The sequence below is a fragment of the Bombyx mori genome, chromosome 21 (assembly GCF_030269925.1).
Source record: "Bombyx mori chromosome 21, ASM3026992v2".
In the NCBI taxonomy this organism is placed as follows: domain Eukaryota; kingdom Metazoa; phylum Arthropoda; class Insecta; order Lepidoptera; family Bombycidae; genus Bombyx; species Bombyx mori.
The window spans coordinates 2,897,409-2,917,851 of NC_085127.1; the positions used below are offsets into that span (position 1 = coordinate 2,897,409).

At 43.5% G+C, this 20,443-nt stretch overlaps 1 protein-coding gene and 2 long non-coding RNA genes across 4 annotated transcripts in view; 2 read left to right on the forward strand and 1 right to left on the reverse strand.

The window, feature by feature from the left end:
• Positions 1 to 20,443, reverse strand: part of LOC101743025 (uncharacterized) — a 36,697-nt gene that overhangs the window by 1,907 nt on the left and 14,347 nt on the right. The window contains exons 5-6 of the long non-coding RNA XR_009975905.1: positions 20,061 to 20,242; positions 17,611 to 17,721 (exon numbers count right to left, since the gene is read on the reverse strand). This is a non-coding gene — a long non-coding RNA (uncharacterized LOC101743025). The remainder of the gene's footprint in view (positions 1 to 17,610; positions 17,722 to 20,060; positions 20,243 to 20,443) is intronic.
• LOC101745563 (uncharacterized) lies at positions 9,873 to 12,174 on the forward strand. 2 transcript variants are annotated; one of them, XR_009975909.1, is made up of 3 exons: positions 9,873 to 10,377; positions 11,063 to 11,228; positions 11,555 to 12,174. It is a non-coding gene; the product is annotated as an uncharacterized LOC101745563 (long non-coding RNA). The 2 variants fall into 2 exon arrangements; XR_009975908.1 differs by having other exon boundaries at positions 9,873 to 10,373.
• On the forward strand, positions 12,409 to 16,000 carry LOC134198714 (uncharacterized). Its single transcript, XM_062674610.1, has one exon. The coding sequence runs from the start codon at positions 12,724 to 12,726 to the stop codon at positions 15,817 to 15,819; it is 3,096 nt and encodes a 1,031-aa protein (XP_062530594.1). The 5' UTR covers positions 12,409 to 12,723; the 3' UTR covers positions 15,820 to 16,000.

A 20,443-nucleotide genomic window follows, 5' to 3' on the forward strand; every position in this document is an offset into this window, starting at 1 on the left:
ACATATATTTCGTCAAACATACGTATAAATTTTCAAGTTCAAATTAAAATCGCACTACCTTGCACAATAATATGGCTCCTTTTTTTTTTTTTTTTTTAACGCTGGGGAATCCATTTACGGATACCCGGTCGAGGGGGGTAACGGACCGGGTTATGTCGGACTCCGGCGCCTCTTGAGAGGAAGAAGGGGAGAACAGAAGAGCCGAGGTCCTTCACCTCCCCCAATTTCTCACAGGAGACTACGCCTTGAAAAAGGCGCGCGAAGCACTTGCCCCGCAAAACGACTACCGACTAAACCCCATCGAGCCCCACCACTCCGACTCCACGAAACCCACGGTACCGCACAGTGCGCGCCGAAGGCTCGCCGTCGCCGGCATCCATCCTGTTAATAGGACGTCACTCCATCCCCGGGAAAATCCCGCAGGACGTCGTCTCGGAGACACACCGTGAGCGGTGCACAGGAGCCACCTTGCGCCGCCTCACCACCGGACCAACAGCCGAGTACCGGGCACCCCCGCACCCGGCACCCGACAGCCCCTACGGGAGATGAACGGGAGCTTCGCGCCCGTGCCGCCCACTCCGCCTTCTTCGCTGTGAAGCCGAAGAGGGATCCCACTCCCTTTCGCGCTCCTCAGCCTCATGGAACGCCATGACCAGGTCGCAAAACCTGGTCATGGCCCCCCAAGAATTCTGGTCCTCTAGCATGCGGGCGATGACAGCCCGCAAGGAGAGGTCTCTCCCCAGCACCGCGATGAGGTCTCGCCGCGAGCGCTCCCAACGCGGGCACGCTTCGAGTGCATGCTGAGCGTCATCGTCCGGATGCCCGCACTGGTGGCAACCCGGATGTGGCTCTCTCCTGCAGACCTTCCACAGGTACCTCCCGAAGCAATCATGCCCCGAGAGGACCTGCGTTAAGTGGAAGGAGAGCACGCCGTGTCGTCTATCTGACCATGCCTCCAGCACGGGCACCAGGGCCTCGAGGGTGCGTCGGCGAGTGACTGAAGTTTGGCCAAGCTCCTCCAGCAACCTGGCTCCTACGATATAACTGTATAAGTTGCTACTTATTTTGTATTTACTTGCATATTTTTAGTATTTATTTATATTTGATCGTATGTAAGTCTATCTTGTATTGTATTTATGCACATGTGTATAATATAAGTATATATTTTTTTGTAAGTTTATTAAGATATAGCACTGTCCATGCTAGTTTGAATATTCCTCTCCCTGCAAGGTTGCCTGGAAGAGATTTTTTTATGTCACTGTCTATTATTTGTTTATATGCTTACTCTGTACATGTGGTGTCAAATAAAGAGTTATATTATTACTAGCTGACCCGGCAAACATTATTTTGCCATATATAAGATTTCTAGGGAATTTCTAGTGTAGAAAAAAAAACTAACTTATTGTAAGTTTGTAAGGATGTGGTAAATGAGTGAAAGAGGCATGTAGCGCTGTGAACGATGAGGGAATATATAATAAAAATAACAAAATCTCATTCAACCACATAATATCATTATAATCATTATAACAAAAAAAAAATGTCCAAATAAAAAAAAATATGTTAGGGGTGGACAACCCTAATCACTTAGGGGTATGAAAAATAGATAGTAGCCGATTTCCAGGCTTACTAAATATGCACAAAAAATTTCATGAGAATCGGTCAAGCGGTTTCGGAGGAGTATGGGAACGAACATTGTGACACGAGAATTTTATATATTAGATTATTGTAATAAATAATGATTGAAAACGCTCCGCTTGTGAACTAATCTCACCCCGTTCTGCGTCTGCGGATAATGCGATAATATTAGGGTGTTCCAATGGTTGTAGTTTGAAGGGTTATTGTACTATTTGGACGAAAATTATATCGTTTAAGGCGTCTATATTTTATCCTAGGATTTTCGTTCCGTAATATAAATCTAGCGGAGAGTCCCTTAGGAGATTCTGTTGGATGTTACGTGGGTCAGAATTTAGATGGTGATTTAGTTGTTCTGTATAATGACAGCACAATTCTTACGATATAACTAACTATTACGATATAACTATGAAGTCGTCTAAAAGGATAAGACATCCGGTGCATTGATTTGATTTGATTTGATTTGATTCGTATCGAGCGATGCACCGGTGTTCGAATCCCGCAGGCGGGTACCAATTTTTCTAATGAAATACGTACTTAACAAATGTTTACGATTGACTTCCACGGTGAAGGAATAACATCGTGTAATAAAAATCAAACATTACAATTTCCGTAATCACTGGTGGTAGGACCTTTTTTTTTTTTTTTTTATGATTGAAAGTTCACTGGTGGCCCGAAGGCCTTTCCAGTTTCACCAGGACAGGTGGGCGAGCAAAGGCTCAGCCAAGAGGGGTGGGATTTGCTAACAACTGCCCGAGCGCCTCCGAAGGAGACCTAACAACTCAAGAGCAATTGTTTCGCGAATGAATCTACTACCGGATCGGAATCGCGACCCGCTGAGAAGATCCGGCGAGAAACTCAGCGGGCTGATGCATGGGTTAGGTTGCACGTCGACCTCTTTGTCGAGTTCGACGAGTACGGTTACCGGGGTTCCTAAGCCTGCCCCTAGTATTAGAGCTGAAGGCATCTAATGCAAAGGTTATTGGATCTGATGGATCCGTAAGGACGTGTCTAGGGCGTCGACGGTGACTGGCTCCTGCATGATCAGGATTCGGGGAGTAGTCAGCGGCGGCAAGGTGATTATCATGACGCATAGCCTTATCGAAGTATCGTTCCGACGCTGACTTCATGTATTTCCGAATTGATTCGAGGCCCAGGTCGTCGTGTAGGTCAACGTTCCTCACGAACCACGGAGCCCCGACAGCTAACCTGCAAAAGCGGGATTGTAGGGATTGGAGGGTGTCTATGTGTGTGCGGGCCGCGTGAGCGAACACCACACTCGCGTAAGTCATGACGGGCCTTATGCAAGTTTTGTAAAGTGTCACCTTGTTCCGAAGGGACATTTTACTCCGCTTACAGATCATGGGGTAGAGTCTACCGAGAATAAACGCGGCACGGTCACGGACTGATTTTATATGCGGGCGGAATGTCATCGATGCATCCAGGGTAACGCCCAGGTACTTGACCTTCCTGGCCCAGGGTATGGGTTGTCTAAAGAGAGTAATCGGGGGTGTGAGATTCCTCCTCCTAATTCGGGAGGAAATCCGTGTGGAGCTTCCCCTCTGAAATAGCACCGCAGTACTTTTCGCTGGGTTGATGTCTATGCGCCATTTTCGGAACCACTGTCCTAGGGCTAGGGCTGCGCTCTGAAGCTTCTTCGCGATTAGGGACTTATTTCTACTAGAATAGTAAACAGTCGTGTCGTCGGCGAATAAAGCTAAATGGGTCGGCGGCGACCGGGGAATATCGTTGACGAATAAGCTAAATAGGAGGGGTGAAAGGATAGAGCCTTGCGGGACTCCAGCTGTGAGAGGTCGTGGGGAGGAGCGGGTTCCCTCGACTCGATATCGAAAAGAGCGGTTCGACAAGAAGTCCTGTATGATGAGCACGAGACTATCCGGCACGCCCATGTTGAATAGTTTGAAAATCAAACCATTGTGCCAGACTTTGTCGAACGCTTTTGCGACGTCGAAGAAGAGAGCTCCCGTGTATAACGGTTTTGGTCGATTAAGCCCCACAAGAATGTGCTCCGTGAGGCGGTGCACCTGTTGAACGCATGAGTGATTTGTACGGAATCCGAATTGTTCATCGATGAGAATGCCCTTGGATGAGACGAAATCTCTGAGGCGCTTGTAGAGCAGACGCTCATACAGCTTGCCTAGAGACATGAGGAGGCTAATCGGGCGGTAGCTCGTCGGATGATTTTTTGGTTTACCGGGTTTATGTATGCCGATAACGTCCGCTTCTTTCCACACCGCGGGAAAAATACAGTTCGCCATAGCGGCATTGAAAATAGATGCCAACATCACGATGAGTTGGACGGGTAGAAGTTTAATAACGCGGTTAGATATACCGTCGGAACCGGGAGCCTTGCGAGGACGTAGGTCTTTGATCAAGTCTTTAACTTCCATCGGGGTGACGGGTGGTAACGCATCCGAGAGTGGCAAGGAGGCTCTGCGTTCTACCTCACTGTCTACTAATTCTACATGAACAGGGTCCACGGATTGAGTGCTGGGCGTGCACTGGGTTTGCAATGTATCGGCCAGCAGCTCTGCTTTTTCGTCATCATCAAAGGCCGCGAGTCGGCCTGAGGGGCCTACGAGGGGGGGGCATAGTTACTACCGTATCCGATTTGATAGTACGAGCTAAGCGGTAGTAAGACCTTTGGGAGGGCGCGAGTCCTTCTAAGAAATCAGACCATCTGGCATCTCGGACTTCGGCGATGCGAGACTTTACGTCGCGTTGTAGGGCACGCATTCGAATACGATTTTCCGCGGTAGGATACCTGTCGTAGGCGCGTATCGAGGCGTTCTTAGCTCCTTAGAGCTAAGCTAGCTCCTTAGAGCTAAGAACGCCTCGATACGCGCCTACGACGCCGACGATATTAGGGAACTCCTTAGAGTTCCCTAATATCGTCGGACAATTTGAAGCGGTGAAGGAAGTCCTCCGCTACAACTTGTTTCGATGACCTATCTAATGTCGAGGTGATGTGTGATGTTAAGATGTCTATGGCTTCAGCGGTATCCTGAGGAGACGGGGTAGAGTCCGGGTTTAACGGGAGCGATGGTGGATCAGATTCAGCCAGGCTGATGCCCAGCGTGTGCCAATCCACCACAGTCCTCGTGACGGGAACGGAATCGGGAGCGCGACCGAGCTTCATAACGACGGGACGGTGGTCTGAATCTAATTCTGAAACTATTTCGATCGAGTGTAAGCGCAGAGTTACGTTTTTTAATAACGCTATGTCGAGTATATCCGGGCGATGCGCGATATTTAGCGGGTAGTGAGTCGGGGTTAACGGAGCGACGATATCGAAGGCGAGATCATCGACTAACGCGTCAAGCCGCCTGCCATTCGGGGTTGTGGTGTGTGAGTTCCACCTGATGTGTTTACAATTTAGGTCGCCCGCCAGAATGACAGAGCTCCCCATACCGAGCAGCGCCTCGATATCACTGCTTAGAACGATCTTATCCGGTGGAAGATAAACGGACGCGATAACGATCGGCGCGTGTCCCGTCAGTGAGATTCGGCACACTGATGCTTCGATATTAGCGAGCGCGGGAGGATCGAGCGGGACGCAATGCAGGGCTCTTCTATAGTAAATGACGGTACCACCACCACGGGCAGAGAGCCTGTCGTTCCTGACCATGTTATAGTTCGCGATTTTAGGGTCACGGCGCGCGGGTTTAAGTAGGGTCTCCTGCACTAAAAAGATATCAATTTGATGGTCACGCAAAAAGTCAGAAACCTGATCACGTTGATTTGCGAGACCGTAAGCGTTAAAAAATCCTATCGTCACGGATAGGGGCTTTATTCTACTTATATACGCCATTGATTACCGGCGGAGTGAGGGGAGGACGTACGTATTTAATGACGCGTATACGTCGGCGTATTCCTGCACAACGGCGATAAAGTGTTGTGCAGTGGAGGCAGCGCGAATGGCGTCGCCCAAAGCGTTAACGCGCTCAAAGTTGATCGACTGAAAGAAGTCGATCGCTAAAGCGAGATTTTCGGACGCGGTCGGAGGGCAAGTCGCGGGAGAGGGACGAGTCGCGGGGGCGGGACGAATCGCGGAGGAGGGAGTTGTAGCCGTGTTCGTGTACGGCAGCGGTTTCGCCCAGGCCGAGACACTGGGCACCGCCGCCGGAACGAATGCTGGCTTAGCCTGCGACGCAGAGGGTGCCGAGGCTTTGATGTCTGGGCCGGAAGCTCGGAGGCGGTTTTGGCGGGCGACGCGGCGATTTATTTTCGGGCCTCGGGGGCATCCGCGGTAATTTGCGGGGTGACCCTGTGTTCGACACAGGACGCAGCTAGGCGGTTCCGTCGCGGTTTTTTGATCGCGAGTGCATAGGGCCGTGGCGTGATCGCCTAAACATTTGACGCATCGGGGGCGCGCGTGACAGTTACGGGAAGAGTGCCCATACAATTGACAGTTATGGCACTGGCTAGGAGTGCCTTTTTTATGGGGGGCTTCGACAGCGATACCAGAGAGCCTACAGACGGTCTGTGTGTTAAAGATTTTCTTACCCTCGGGGGTAGGCTGGAGAGCGACTAGAACCATATTATATGGCTCCCTACCGCGACCGGTGTGCATACGGTGCACAGAATTCACTGGTAGGCCTTGTTCGAACAGGTCGACTTTTACGAGCTCTACATCTAACTCTTTAGGGATTCCGCGTATTACAACGCGGAGTTCGCGCTCCTCCTGAAGCGTATAAGTGTGGAAGCTTATACGCTCCTTACGGAGGTAAGAGGTGAGGGTCCTATGGTCATCAGATGAATGCACCTTTATTTGGATGCCGTTCGCGAGGTTACGGGCATTCGTGAAATTGATATTTTTGGCCTTAAGGGCCAGGGAAACTCGATCCCAAGCTGCCTTCTCTTGAAGGATTACCGGAGGAGGGGACTGGGTTTTATTTTGTGCCACCGGACGCGGCGACGGACTGGCACGGGCAACGGGAGTCTGGGGGCGGGGGCGCGACGCGTTCGCAGCTTTGCTAATTTTAGCGGCCGCGGGAGCTCGAGACTCCGCGGCACGCTTCTTACCCTTTTGTACCAGGGTAAATCCATCCGTCGATGAGGCGGGGGCGAGGTCGACCTCCATCTCCGAGTCAGAGTCGGAGGACGAGGAGGCGGGCGCAGGTGACCTACGAGCAGGTGTTTTGGAGGGTGCGACGGAGGCCGCGGATGATCGCACAGCTGGAACGGTGGCCACGGCGGACGACGCAGCAGTTTTACTCGCCAGTATAGGCGACGCGGGAACGGCAGGCACAACGGAGGCTGCGGTGCTCGATGTAGAAGCTTTGCACGCAGGTACAGGCGACGCAGGAGCAGCGAGCCCGGCGAAGTCTTCGAGAGAGCTCGCAGTGTGATTGGCCTTGAAAGCCAGAAACTCTGAGGCGAGCTGTGGATGACGAAGTCGGAGGAATTCCGCGAATACAGCGTCCATGATCGCTGAGTGCCCAGGTGGGGCGGCCCTGGGTCTTGAAAACACTCGCCTTGCGGCGAGGCCCCAACTTCTCGGACCTGAGCGGTTCTATTGAACACAGGTGGCGATGCGGCGCGATTACTATAGGACAAAGAAAAAACACAACAAAATGGAAATAACAAAAAGAAACAAAACAATTAAACACTTCCAGGAAAGCAGTTTGTCGGCAGATGTACCACGAACACAGAAATAACGAAAGGAAACAAAACAAATAAAAACTTCCAGGAAAAACACTTGGTCGGCAGATGTACCACGAACACAGGCCGCGCGAACAATGGCCGGGCTAACAAAAGCCGGGCGAACAAAGGCCGGGCGATCGAGTGGTCGATGGGCACGTCCGCACGTGACGGGTGCCTCTATCGGAATGAGGTAGGACCTCTTGTGAGTCCGCACGCCCCGCTTATTTCGGCCGTGAAGCAGTAATGGGTGCAAGCAGTGGGGCAGCCGTTGCGACTATACTGAGACCTTAGAACTTATATCTCAAGGTGTGTGGCGCATTTACGTTGTAGATGTCTATGGGCTTCAGTAACCACTTAACACCAGGTGGGCTGTGAGCTCGTCCACACGTCTAACTCTGAGTAATTAACATTTGGCGAATGGTATATTGGATTTCCTTTGGTGTCCATTTCTCTAGTTTACTCAACATCAGTTTACGAATCTGTAGTTATACTGAAATATTTATGGAAAATGCATGAAGTTTTTGCAAAATTCTTATTTTATAGTTTATTATTGAAAGTTGATTTCGTTTGAATCGTTCAAAATATTTGTCTATGCTAAAGTTATAAAGCTGAAGTGTTTGTTTGTTTGTTTGGGCGCGTTAATCTCAGGAACTACTGGTCCGATCTGAAAAATTATTTCAGTGTTAGAGAGCCCATTTATTGAGGAAGGCTTATAGGCTATATAGCATCACGGTACAATACAAGTGGAGCACCAATAAAGAATGGTATTCAAAATAGGGGTTTAAATAGCTTCTTAATATTCTATAATTCAAAAATATTTTCACTTTCTTCGTAAATGAAGTGAGGGGTAAAATATAGCGTTATGCCAAAGTTCCACCCGGACGGAGACGCGGGCAAAAGCTAGTTTTAATTAATAAAGAAAATTCAAATGAATCCAACACTGCTTCGTGGTAGTAATAGGTAAGCAGAATAGCACTGCGTACCCGTGCTTCCAATTATTATGCTATACCAATAGTACAAAATATCATGCAACGTTCATTAGTTTTGAAATACCAGCACGATTGGTCATATCTTCTGCAGACGCTCGGAATGCGTCACACCCACCCTGAGAAGGTGCTCTCATGATTTATGATCAACTGCACCCCCGGGAATTTTAAAACAATTTTATTTTTATCTTTAAAATATATGTTTTATCAAGTTCCTTTGTTTCTTAATTTATCTTTTAAGTGCATTAAGACATGGCCCGAGCATTATTTGCAATGAGTTTGGTACTCGTTTCATGATTTTCCAGTAAGGTTGAAGTTTTTATTTGTAACTAGCTGACTCGGCAGACTTCGTAATACCTCAATCGATAAACAAAAGACCTAAACTTTTGTATAAAATAAACTTAAAACTAACAAAAGGAATCCGTCCGTCGGCGGACACATCAAAGGAAAAACAAAATTGTTATTTTTCCAAGCATTTTCATATTTAACTACCTTTTAAACCTTCTCTGGACTTCCACAAATAATTCAAGACCAAAATTAGCCAAATCGGTCCAGCCGTTCTCGAGTTTTAGCGAGACTAACGAACAGCGATTCATTTTTATATACAGAGATATAGAAGATAGAAGATGTAGTTATTTTGTTTATGCAGTATCTTCTCTGTTCACAATGTTCAATACGGAATTAATCCATGTTGCTACGTAACTACTAGCGTACTGCTAAGAGGCGATACGAATTCGCAGGAGTAAGTACCGTAGTATTTACCCCAGCAGCAGCAGTCAAGCGTGTAGGCTTGATGACAGCCATTATACAATACAATCTCATGACCTCATGTCTCAAGGTTGTTGGCGATATTTACGTATTAAATGTATGGACCCGAGTCCCCAAAGCAGCCTAAAGAACAAGACGGCCAGTGCCTGTCTTCAAATCAGCACACAGGTACCAATTATTTCTAATGAAATACATACTTGACAAAATGTTCACGTAAGAATTCCACGGTGAAGGAATAACATCAATAATAATAATCAAGCCCGCCAAAATTAAAATTAGCGTCATTACTGGTGGTAGAGGGTCCTGTGCGCCCGCACGGGTAGGTACCACCACCCTGTCTGCTTCTACCGTGAAGCGGTAATGCGTTTCGGTTCGAAAGGTGAGGCAGACGTCATATTGTAAAAAATGAGACTTAAAATTCATGTCTCAATATGGACACCGGCATTGTCGTGGTTGTTGTCTATGGGCTCCCGTGACCGGTTAACACCAGGCGGGCCGTGAACTCTTCCACCTATCTTAGCAATAATAATAAAAACTTAACTCATGCTTTGTTCAAATTAGTAATACACTCTTCCTCAAGCAAATCTTACTTTTATCAAAACTCAATATGAAGTCGTCAGTGTTGTAATTACTGTGGAAGAAAGTGAAAACAAAGTAAGTACGTAGATATTTAAATTATTATAATACTTTTACACACAACTTCATGAATAAATAAAAGATCTTATCTCAAAACATTACACGCAAATCTAAACTTAATTTCGTATGCAATAAAAACAAATCCCTTCACGAACGCGTGTAATCTTATCTAAATAATTTGTTCCGGCACATTGCTAGCCGTCCCTCAGTGGAGAGGCGCGGGGAGGGAGGTTTCGGCTCGCGGCTGGGAGCGCGGCCGCCGGTCACTTCTCCAAGGACAAGATAAGCGCACGCGCATAAATTGGCAACACAAAACCAATTTTGGCCACGGGAATTTGTAATAATCATTATAGTCATTATAGTAACTTCATTAAGAGAACCAGTAATTTCATTAAAAGAATCTACACACAAAACATTGGTGACCCCGACGTGATTAACGATATCGAAACGCTAAGCAAAGCGCACGGACCTCGGACCCGCTACGACCGCTGCGTGACCTTTACGCACGGAGCGTATGATCGCCGCTCGACGCAATAGAAGGTTCCAGACATCGCGCTATGCAATTTGGAGTGCAGACGGAAGGATCTCAATAAGGACGGCATATTATCCAGCTTGAAGCCCGCCGGTCAGCGAAGTCTACGCGCCGCAGCCACAGCTTAGCCAGGAAGTGCCCAGTCCCTGCCTGTCTGTATGCTTTAAATCTATTATTAAACTTTTTTTATATACATATTTTTTATATTGTTTTGGTTCAGTTCTGTTATATAAGTAACTAAATATGTTTAGGGGCGGTGAATCTGATACTAAATCCCCTTTAGGGAGTGCGCTTTCATTAAACGCACCACAAATCAATATAAATAGCGATTTAAAAGATTTAAACAATAAACGTAGCTCAGTTAAGGGTCGTGTCACCAAATATAAGAATTTTTTGAATGCATTTACTGAAGAGACGTCAATCTCGCGAAGCGATTATTATTTAATCGAACAAAGGATTGAACGCTTCCGAGATATGCTCACAATTTTCGATGACATTCAAGCGCAGATTGAGACCTTAAATTCAGAGGACCTAGATGGTGAATTGGATATTAGAGAAAATATTGAGTCTGACTTTTCTTTACTTATTGCAAAAACGAAGTGTATCTTAGAAAAAAATGCGCCATCTGGATCTCATCATTCTGAATGCAGTTCTCATTCCAATAATTGTAATAATAATCACAATTCCATGGGATTTAAACTACCCGTCATAAAGATTTCAAATTTCGACGGCAGCTACTTTAAATGGTTGGAATTTCGAGACTCATTTTGTTCTCTCATTGATCAAAACAACAAAATTGAACCAATACATAAGTTTTATTATTTAAATTCTTATCTTGAAGGGGAGGCCTCTCGCGTTATCAGCAACCTGGAAATTAGCTCGGCCAACTATAAGGTGGCATGGGAGCTTCTTTGCGAGAGGTATAATAACATCAAGCATCTCAAAAGCCATCATTTGCATGCGTTATGTAACATGCAACAGCAACGCGATTCAGCAAAGAGCTTAAGGTACCTGATTGACAATGTTTCAAAAAATTTACGTGCGTTAAAGACTTTGGGTGAAAAAACCGATACATGGGATTCTTTAGTCATACATTTGGTCTCAGCCAAGCTCGACAGTCCCACTAGTGCTAAATGGGAAGAATTTAAAAATACTTTTAGTGAAAGTCCCTCCTTAAATGACTTCTTTCAGTTTTTAAAAGGCCGTTCGGATGTTCTAGAATCCATACGTCATAATAATAAGCCCGAACGACAAGCCAATACTTTTAAAGGAGAAACAAATTCATCTTTTCATAAATTTGAAAGGTCTCATGCAAAATCCTTTGCAATTTCAGCCTCGCCTGCGTCTTCTTCTGTGGCGTGTGTTCTGTGCAACGGCAGCCATCGCCTGTACGACTGTGATTCGTTCCTTGGAAAGCCGGTTGACGAGCGTATCGCCGATGTGGTGCGGTTGAAGCTGTGCTTCAACTGTCTGCGCAAAGGTCACTCTTCTCGTCAATGCAGGTTACGCCCTTGTTCTTCTTGTAAACAGCGACATAATTCTCTGTTGCACAAGGGTGGTTCTCAGGCTGTAAGTACTTCCGACACACACGCGATCATAACTACAGCAGAAAATGAGGTTGAGGGGGATCATGATGACAATGTCATGAGTATGTCAGTCTCAGTGAACAACCATGTATTGCTTTCGACAGCGTTAATAGAAGTTTATAATTCAAGCTCAAATAAGCGTCTAATAATTCGAGCGCTGCTAGACAGCGGGAGTCAAACATCTTTAATAACCAGTAAGGTAAAAAATGAATTAAACTTGACTCCTCAGCCATCCAGGCTCGCTATTGTAGGTGTAGGTAATCAGCCTTTATCTAATACTATGCAACGTTGTTCTTTAAAGTTGAGGTCAAAGCAAACCGATTTTGAAGCAGATATTTCTTGTTTTGTGCTACCTCAAATTTCAAGTAATTTGCCTAACAGTACATTCGATGCATCAATATGTAGCTTGCCTAGTAACATTAAGTTAGCCGATCCTAATTTTAATCACTCTGCACCAGTAGATATGCTCATAGGTGCTGACTTATTTTGGCATTTAATTGAATCTGATAGATTAGATTTTGGTCCAAATCAACCCACCGCACTAAAATCAAAATTGGGTTGGATATTGTCCGGACCTTTTGTACCAAAAAAAACTAGTAATATTAATAGCGTACAATGTAATCATGTGTCATTTAATTCAGACAAGGATACTGTGTCCAATGATTCACTGCACAATGATTTAAAAAAATTTTGGGAATTAGAGAAAATTCCTACAAAGAAAAATATATTAACTGCCGACGAAATTGAGTGTGAAAATCATTTTAAAAACCATACATACCGTGATGAGGATGGACGTTTCCATGTGAAGCTCCCTCTACTGGCAGAACCAGAATGCTTAGGGAATTCATATAATTTTGCTAAAAAACAATTTTTATCCTTAGAGAAAAGGTTAACACGAGACGCTAATCTAACACAAATGTACTCACATTTTATAAAAGAATATAAAGATTTGGGCCATTTATCAGAGTCTAGTAAATTAATTCCTGAGCAATCATTCTTTATTCCTCATCACCCAATTTTTCGCCCTACTAGTGAATCAACGAAGTTACGCGTAGTTTTTAATGGAAGTTCTAAAACCACTTCTGGTTATTCGTTAAATGATTTACAAGTTGCAGGTCCACATATTCAAGATTCTTTATTTAATATCTTAATCAGGTTTCGTCAGTATACTTATGTACTGTCAGGCGACGTAGAAAAAATGTATAGAATGATTAAGGTGCAAGAGAGTGATCGGGACCTGCAAATGATTTTATGGCGCGATAACAATACAGAGCCAATAAAATCATTTAGACTTAACACCGTCACGTACGGCTTAACAAGTTCAAGCTTTTTAAGCACTCGTTGTTTGTGGCAGCTTGGCGAGGAATGCAGCGATAATAAGATTAAAAAAATTATTCAAAACGATTTTGTAGTCGATGACTTGCTGACCGGAAGTGATAGCAAACACGAGTTAATCTATATAAAAAAATCTGTTGAAAGTGCTCTCGCTGCCGGGTGTTTTAATTTAAGGAAATACCGTTCAAATTTATCGTCACTTTTGGAAAATAATGAAAATACTCAGAAAAATCTTATTATTAGCTCATCATCTCACACGCTGGGTGTAGGTTGGGATCCTAGAAGCGATATAATACATTTTCCTACAAATTATCGCAGCAATGCCAAAATTACTAAGCGTTCTATATTATCTGAATCATGTAAAGTTTTTGATCCTCTTGGAATATTAAGTATTTTTACAATCAAACCTAAAATATTAATACAAAAATTATGGATTGAAAAGGTTGACTGGGACGAACCAGCACCCCAAGAAATCAGGCAGTCATGGCTATTGTTCATTGAAAACATGAAGCATCTTCATTTATTACGCATTCCTAGGCATGTTTTATGTAAGGAACCTAGTCATATTGAATTGCATTGTTTTTGTGATGCTTCACAGGCGGCTTATGCTGCTTGCATCTACTTAAAATCTACAAATGCACAAGGTGACGTCACTGTTAGGCTTTTAAGCGCTAAGGCCAGGGTAGCCAGTGTTAAACCCACGACAATCCCGCGTTTGGAACTGTGTGCTTGTTTGTTGGGCGCGCAGCTCGCAGACGCTGTGGTACACGCCCTGCGCTGTGTAATCGCTCGTAAGGTATACTGGACTGACTCATCGATAGCTTTAGCATGGTTAGGTGCAAGGTACGACAAATTAAAAACCTTTGTTGCTAATAGAGTCGCAATGATTTTAGAGCTAACAAACGACTCGGAATGGCGTCATGTTCCCACTCACCTCAACCCTGCTGATCTAGCTTCACGCGGCGTAGATACAATTAAAAATGATACTTTAGATATATGGTGGACGGGCCCTACCTTTTTAAGTCAGAACGAGTCTGGGTGGCCATCCTACGATTCGAGAAATGTTAACATAAATGAATTGCCAGAAACTAAAGTTCATGTTAGCACAACAAATAAAGGCGTCGATGAAAATAACAAACAACCACTAATTATCGATTTTAGCAAATATTCGAAATTGAAATTCTTGCAACGTACATTCGCCTACATGCAGCGATTTGTTTATAATTGTAGAAACCCACGCAATAAGAAAGTAGGTATTTTACAGCCTGAAGAACTAGCCCGTTCCTTTAGAAAACTCGTTTATTTGGCTCAAGCTGATAGTTTCTCAAAGGAAATAAACCTTCTACGCTCCAAAGGAGTTCTTAACTCAAAAAATTCTTTAATATCACTGAATCCATTTCTGGACAGTGAAGGCATTCTAAGAGTAGGTGGACGTTTAACTTTATCCTCTTATAATTTTGAAAAACGTCACCAAATGCTGCTTCACGCCAAACATTGGCTTACTAAATTACTGTTTCAACAAGAGCACTTGCGTCTTCTACATGCTGGGCCACAGCTATTGCTATATACCGTTAGAGAATCCATTTGGCCCATTGCTGGTCGAGATCTAGCTCGCACCACAACGAGACAATGTGTTAAATGTAGGAGAATTAGTGGTAAGACATTTAATCCTATCATGGGTTCATTACCAGAACAGCGAGTCAATCCCGGTTTTCCCTTTGTTAGTGCAGCTGTCGATTTTGCTGGACCATATTTAATTACCGACAGAAAAGGAAGAGGATGTAAAATTACAAAATGTTATCTTTGCTTATTCGTATGCCTTAAGTATAAATGCTTACATTTGGAAGCTGTAAGCGAGCTGTCTAAGGACGCATTCATTTTAGCTTTACGCCGTTTTATCTCTCGCAGAGGAAAGCCCCATGAATTATTTTGCGACAATGGTCGTAATTTTGTCGGAGCCGCAAGAGAGATAGGTGACTTTTTGAATACCGGTGCTGACGAAGTAGAGGCTTTTTCTTCCGGAGAAGGAATAAAATTTAACTTTCAGCCGGCTTACTCCCCACATTTCGGTGGTCTTGTTGAAGCATGCGTTAAATCGGCAAAATATCATCTCAAGCGCATGTTGGGACAGACTCATTTAACTTTCGAAGAACTGGCTACGCTATTTAGTCAAATTGAGGCGATCTTAAACAGTCGGCCCCTCTGTCCTTTATCCTCAAGTCCAAATGACCTACAGCCTCTTACCCCTGGGCACTTTTTGATAGGCAGACCATTAAATTCATATCCTAATGAAAACTTTGCGGACAGAACCTACAGAACCAGGGACAGATTTCTACGCCTAGAGTTCCTGCGTCGACTGTTTTGGAAGCGGTGGATGCTGGAGTACATAACACAATTGCAAGCCCGACAAAAATGGCGAACTCCTGGCACATCGCTGCAATTGGGGGACTTGGTACTCCTAAAAGAAGAAAACGCTCCTCCCATGCACTGGAAGGTGGGACGAATCACTGCTCTGTTCCCGGGAGAGGACGGAGTTGCTCGGGCGGCGGACGTCCGGACTACTACGGGCACGTACCGGCGTGGCACTCGGTATTTATGTCCATTACTGGATCCAGCAGCGTATTCATTGGAAGCGACAGCTTCCAACGCCCCGGAGGATGTTCCGGCACATTGCTAGCCGTCCCTCAGTGGAGAGGCGCGGGGAGGGAGGTTTCGGCTCGCGGCTGGGAGCGCGGCCGCCGGTCACTTCTCCAAGGACAAGATAAGCGCACGCGCATAAATTGGCAACACAAAACCAATTTTGGCCACGGGAATTTGTAATAATCATTATAGTCATTATAGTAACTTCATTAAGAGAACCAGTAATTTCATTAAAAGAATCTACACACAAAACATAATTCATTTTGCATCGATACAAATGAATGTGAGCATTATTTTAAACGTTTGAAATGCGAAAATCGCATAAACCGACTTAATTTCTCATAAGCAAGAGAGATTCGGTATTTAAAATATGTAATGCAATCAAAACACAGATAAAACTCGAAAGCGAACCTGCGTGAAACGTAACGACACGAGCAGGGAAATTATGAATTAATCCGAGCCCGCTTATTTGTCACGTACACGGATTATATTGCAATTATCGTGGCACGGAACGTTTTGAAGTAGCAAGTCTAAGTCATTAGGAAAGTTTCTAGTTTGATTTTTTTCGAACGCAGCCTAAAAGACCGAACGTGATTTTTCATTTTACAAAAAAAATCATTATTGCATTTTATTGTGGATTTTCCGGCTTTAAATACTAAAAGGTACTAGATGAAAGTACGTTAAAATTAGGAAAAAAAAAAACAAAAAAGTATCCTGAATTTTGAGAATTGTAAGGCAAAACAGGATCGTAAAAAATACATACTATTTTTATCATTTCTCATTATTTTTAGTGATTAATGTGCAAAAAATTTACCTAAGTAAAATAATTTTGAAAATAAATTTTGATGCAGTGAACAAAAATGCTATAATTATATAGCTAAATTTAGCTTACCTATTTAATTGAGATTTTAAAATGGCACACTTAATATTTTTAAAGAAATCTATTACGTATATTTTTTTTTTCAATGAATAATTTGTTGACCGCTTTTTATCAATCAAATTCAATTTTAATAGACTTTTTAAGAACTTTGACCTGTATTGGCCATCTGTTTAAATACCTCATTGAAAACAGACGCATTTTATTTGTATTTCATGAAAACGTGCATTGAATTAACTCTAAGATAAAATTAAATTAGATTATTAACAACTAAGCCTTTATCCTGTACACTTTATTTTGAGTACGTGTTCGTAGATTGAAAATTAAATTGAAACAAGACTTATTCGCGCTTAAACCTAATTACAAATTTACATTGAAGAATTTTCATGCGAACTCTCCGCTTATTAAGACGCAAACCGAAAAGTCGAGAACGTATTCAACAAAAACTACCTAAACGTTAAATTATTAAATTGTATGACGTTTTAAACGCGCTCGGTCCCGCGATTACGATTTGAAAAACTCCGTAAGCAATGACTGAAGTTGTAAGACATTGTGGAAAGAATTCATTCAGAATTACTGAGCGTATTCTGTTAGTAAATAGTTTTTTTTCCTACCTAGCTGAGAGCCTTGAGAGGCTATTTCAGCTTCACCCTAACGTTTGTAGGTGAGCTCGCGGGGCTCAACCGGAGAGTTGCTAACATTGACCCTAGCAAGAGCAGTGCTTCGCAGAATCTACCACCGGATCGGAAACGCGACCCACTGAGAAGAATCGGCGAAAAACTCAGTGGGCTGTGTCTAACTAAGTTGTATTAATTGTAATAATCAAATAAACAATAATCATGATCATTATTTATGTTACAAAGGTATCGGCCCAGAGATAATCGTCTAGGTTTAACGTTAGCTACAATAAATACATTAAGATCTAGATGAAAAAAATAACAAGTCACATACGTGAATACAGCTCTCAAGATGTCATGAACCAAAGATTTCCCCGGTGGTGCTAAATGGGTTTTCGCTTCGCAAATACTTCTGACAACGCAAGCTTTACCATTCATGTTGCGTCTGAAAATGAATAATCCTTTCAGTGAACATTAAATGATCGATCGAAGACGAACATTATGTTAATATATTTTTAAATTGTTTTATTTATTTTAATATAATAATAATAAGTAAAAAACGGGGAACAATCACGCATGGTCACTCGGCCCCAATTTCCCCTGTGTTATGGGTACCAAATTACTATCGGGTCGTCGCGTCCCCTTACTGGGGCGCGGGACAGGCCTCAGGGAAACCCCTCTGCCCGGGCTTGCGACTTCCTGCCTTTTGAGGCAGGAGTGATACACTGGTTGATATTGGTGGGACCGAGTTCTTTCTTAATCTCTCCTTCTTCTTCTTCTGTCTTCCTTCTTCTCTTTTTCTCTTCTCTTCGTTCTTCAGGGGCGGCCGCTTCTCTCCTCTATTATTTTTTTTAGCCGAAGACTGGCACACGCACTTATATAAGTTTAAATATAATATGCATATATAGATAATCAGCATCCAGACAAAGAACAAACAAACCTGTTCATCACAAGAATGTTTGCCAGATGTGGGAATCGAACCCACCACACTCTGCGCAACAATTTCTTAATTGCGCTCCTGCGCTAATTATTGGAACACCGAGTCGGATATTATGTTCATTGTTAATTTTTAGATTTTTTGTCTTAAATTCGTAAAGCTACTGAAAATGTTCATCTAGGAATCTATACTGCCCTTTATTTCACGATAGTCTAAATATCGAAGGACTCTATAACTGTGAAACCGCACGGGTAGGTACCACCACCCTGCCTAATTCTGCCGTGAAGCAGTAATACGTTTCGGTTTGAAGGGTGGGGCAGCCGTTGTAACTATACTGAGATCTTAGAACTTATATCTCAAGGTGGGTTGCAGATGTCTATGGGCTCCGGTAACCACTGTACACCAGGTGGGCAGTGAGCTCGTCCACGCATACAAGCAATGAAAAAAAAGCTTTACTATTATGACATTTTTGTTTGATCTGATGAGTGAACGAGCCCATGGCCTAACCTTTTGGTAGTTGGAAGCTATAACAACATGGTACTCTCAACCCACTTTGGGACATGAGGTCTTTCCTTTAAAATTAGAACCCGTACTTCGGGACAGAATCGATGTGGTTTTGTAATATGTCTTAACACCACTTTGCGTAAAGAACAATGATTAATCATAGAGGTTTTTTTTTGTACAGAGAAAATATTTTATTCGCGGCGTATATGTTTTTTTTTTTATTACCCTTTTAAGCAGACGAGCATAAGGCCCACCTGATGGTGAGTGGTTACCGTCGTCCATGGACTTCAGCAATGCCAGGGGCAGAGCCAAGCTGTGCCTACCGCTTAATACTCTCCACAAGCCTCTTTTAGAGAAGGACATGTCATAGCGTTCGGGAAACATCGTGGAGGGGAACTCATTCCATAGCCGGATCGTACGTGCCAAAAAAGACCTCTGGAAACGCACTGTCGATGAACGCAGCGGTTCCAGATGATATGGATGAACTCTGATCCGATGGCGGGAGGTGCGATGATAAAAAGGAAATGAGAGGATCATCTCAAACAATTCCTCAGAGCACTCCCCATGGAACATACGGTACAAAATACGGAGGGAACCGAATTCCTCCGCAGATCCAGAGGTTCCAAACGATCCGTGAGGATGGGATTATCGACAATCCGAACGACCCTCTTCTGTATGGAGTCAAATGGAAGAAGCTGGTATTTGGGAGCCCCAGCCGAGAGATGGGAGCAGTACTCCACGCGAGGCCGGACTTGTGCTTTATAAAGCAAAAGTCTTTGTAGACTTTTTTTCGTAAAAATGCACGAATACTGAAACTGTGAATATGGAAACGCGCCTTTACAAAGAAAATTCAGTTGGATGCCTACATATTGTTTCCTTGTGTGTATCCTTTTTATTATTTATGTCGCGATTAGATCCGCGAATGAAGAAATCGTTAGCCGCGAATATAGGAGTTGGGTTACATTTTTTTAATTCGCGAATTATGAAAAAGCAAATGAAGGAAGCGGGAATAGGAGCTTTTACTGTACTTTTATATTCATAGGGCGAGTTTTGTAATATCGTTTATGCTATTTAATAACGAATCATTCTGCTGATTTTGATATGCCCTTTTTACGTATCAAGTCCTAATTTGTTACTAAATTTATAACTTATTATAACCTTTATTTATATGCCATCCAAAATATAGGCTGTTCCATCCCATTGAGTTAATTTGAACTGTTGGTAGAAACATGGCATGCTATCACTAAAAGCCATAATATATATTTTACCTTGGATATTAGGGCTTTGGACAAACAATACTTCAACCCTTAGTATCTTTTGTATCATATAGTATATAAACTTACGAATCCAAAGCTCCCTGTAAAGTCTCCCAAAACTCTCGCTTCTGTCTGTGATGAAGTTTTTTTCTGTTATGTGCCAATATGACCTTCGCATCGGGTAGATGATACACAACATCGGCTTCAACCGACATAAACCAACCTGACGGAACGTGGGTCATGAAAGTTTTGACTACTGAGGTGGTCATCTGGAACAAGGTTTCCATTAGAGAACATGAAAATGCTATTAAAACGTCATGTTCTTGAAATAATTATGTGATTATTTCAAACATTTCTAACTTAATTGTGAGTAATTCTTGAAAGTTCCAAATTCCAAATCTGTAGGTACATTTATTCCGAAAACTTAAACGGTGAAAGATTAGCCCACTGAGTTTCTCGCCGGATCTTCT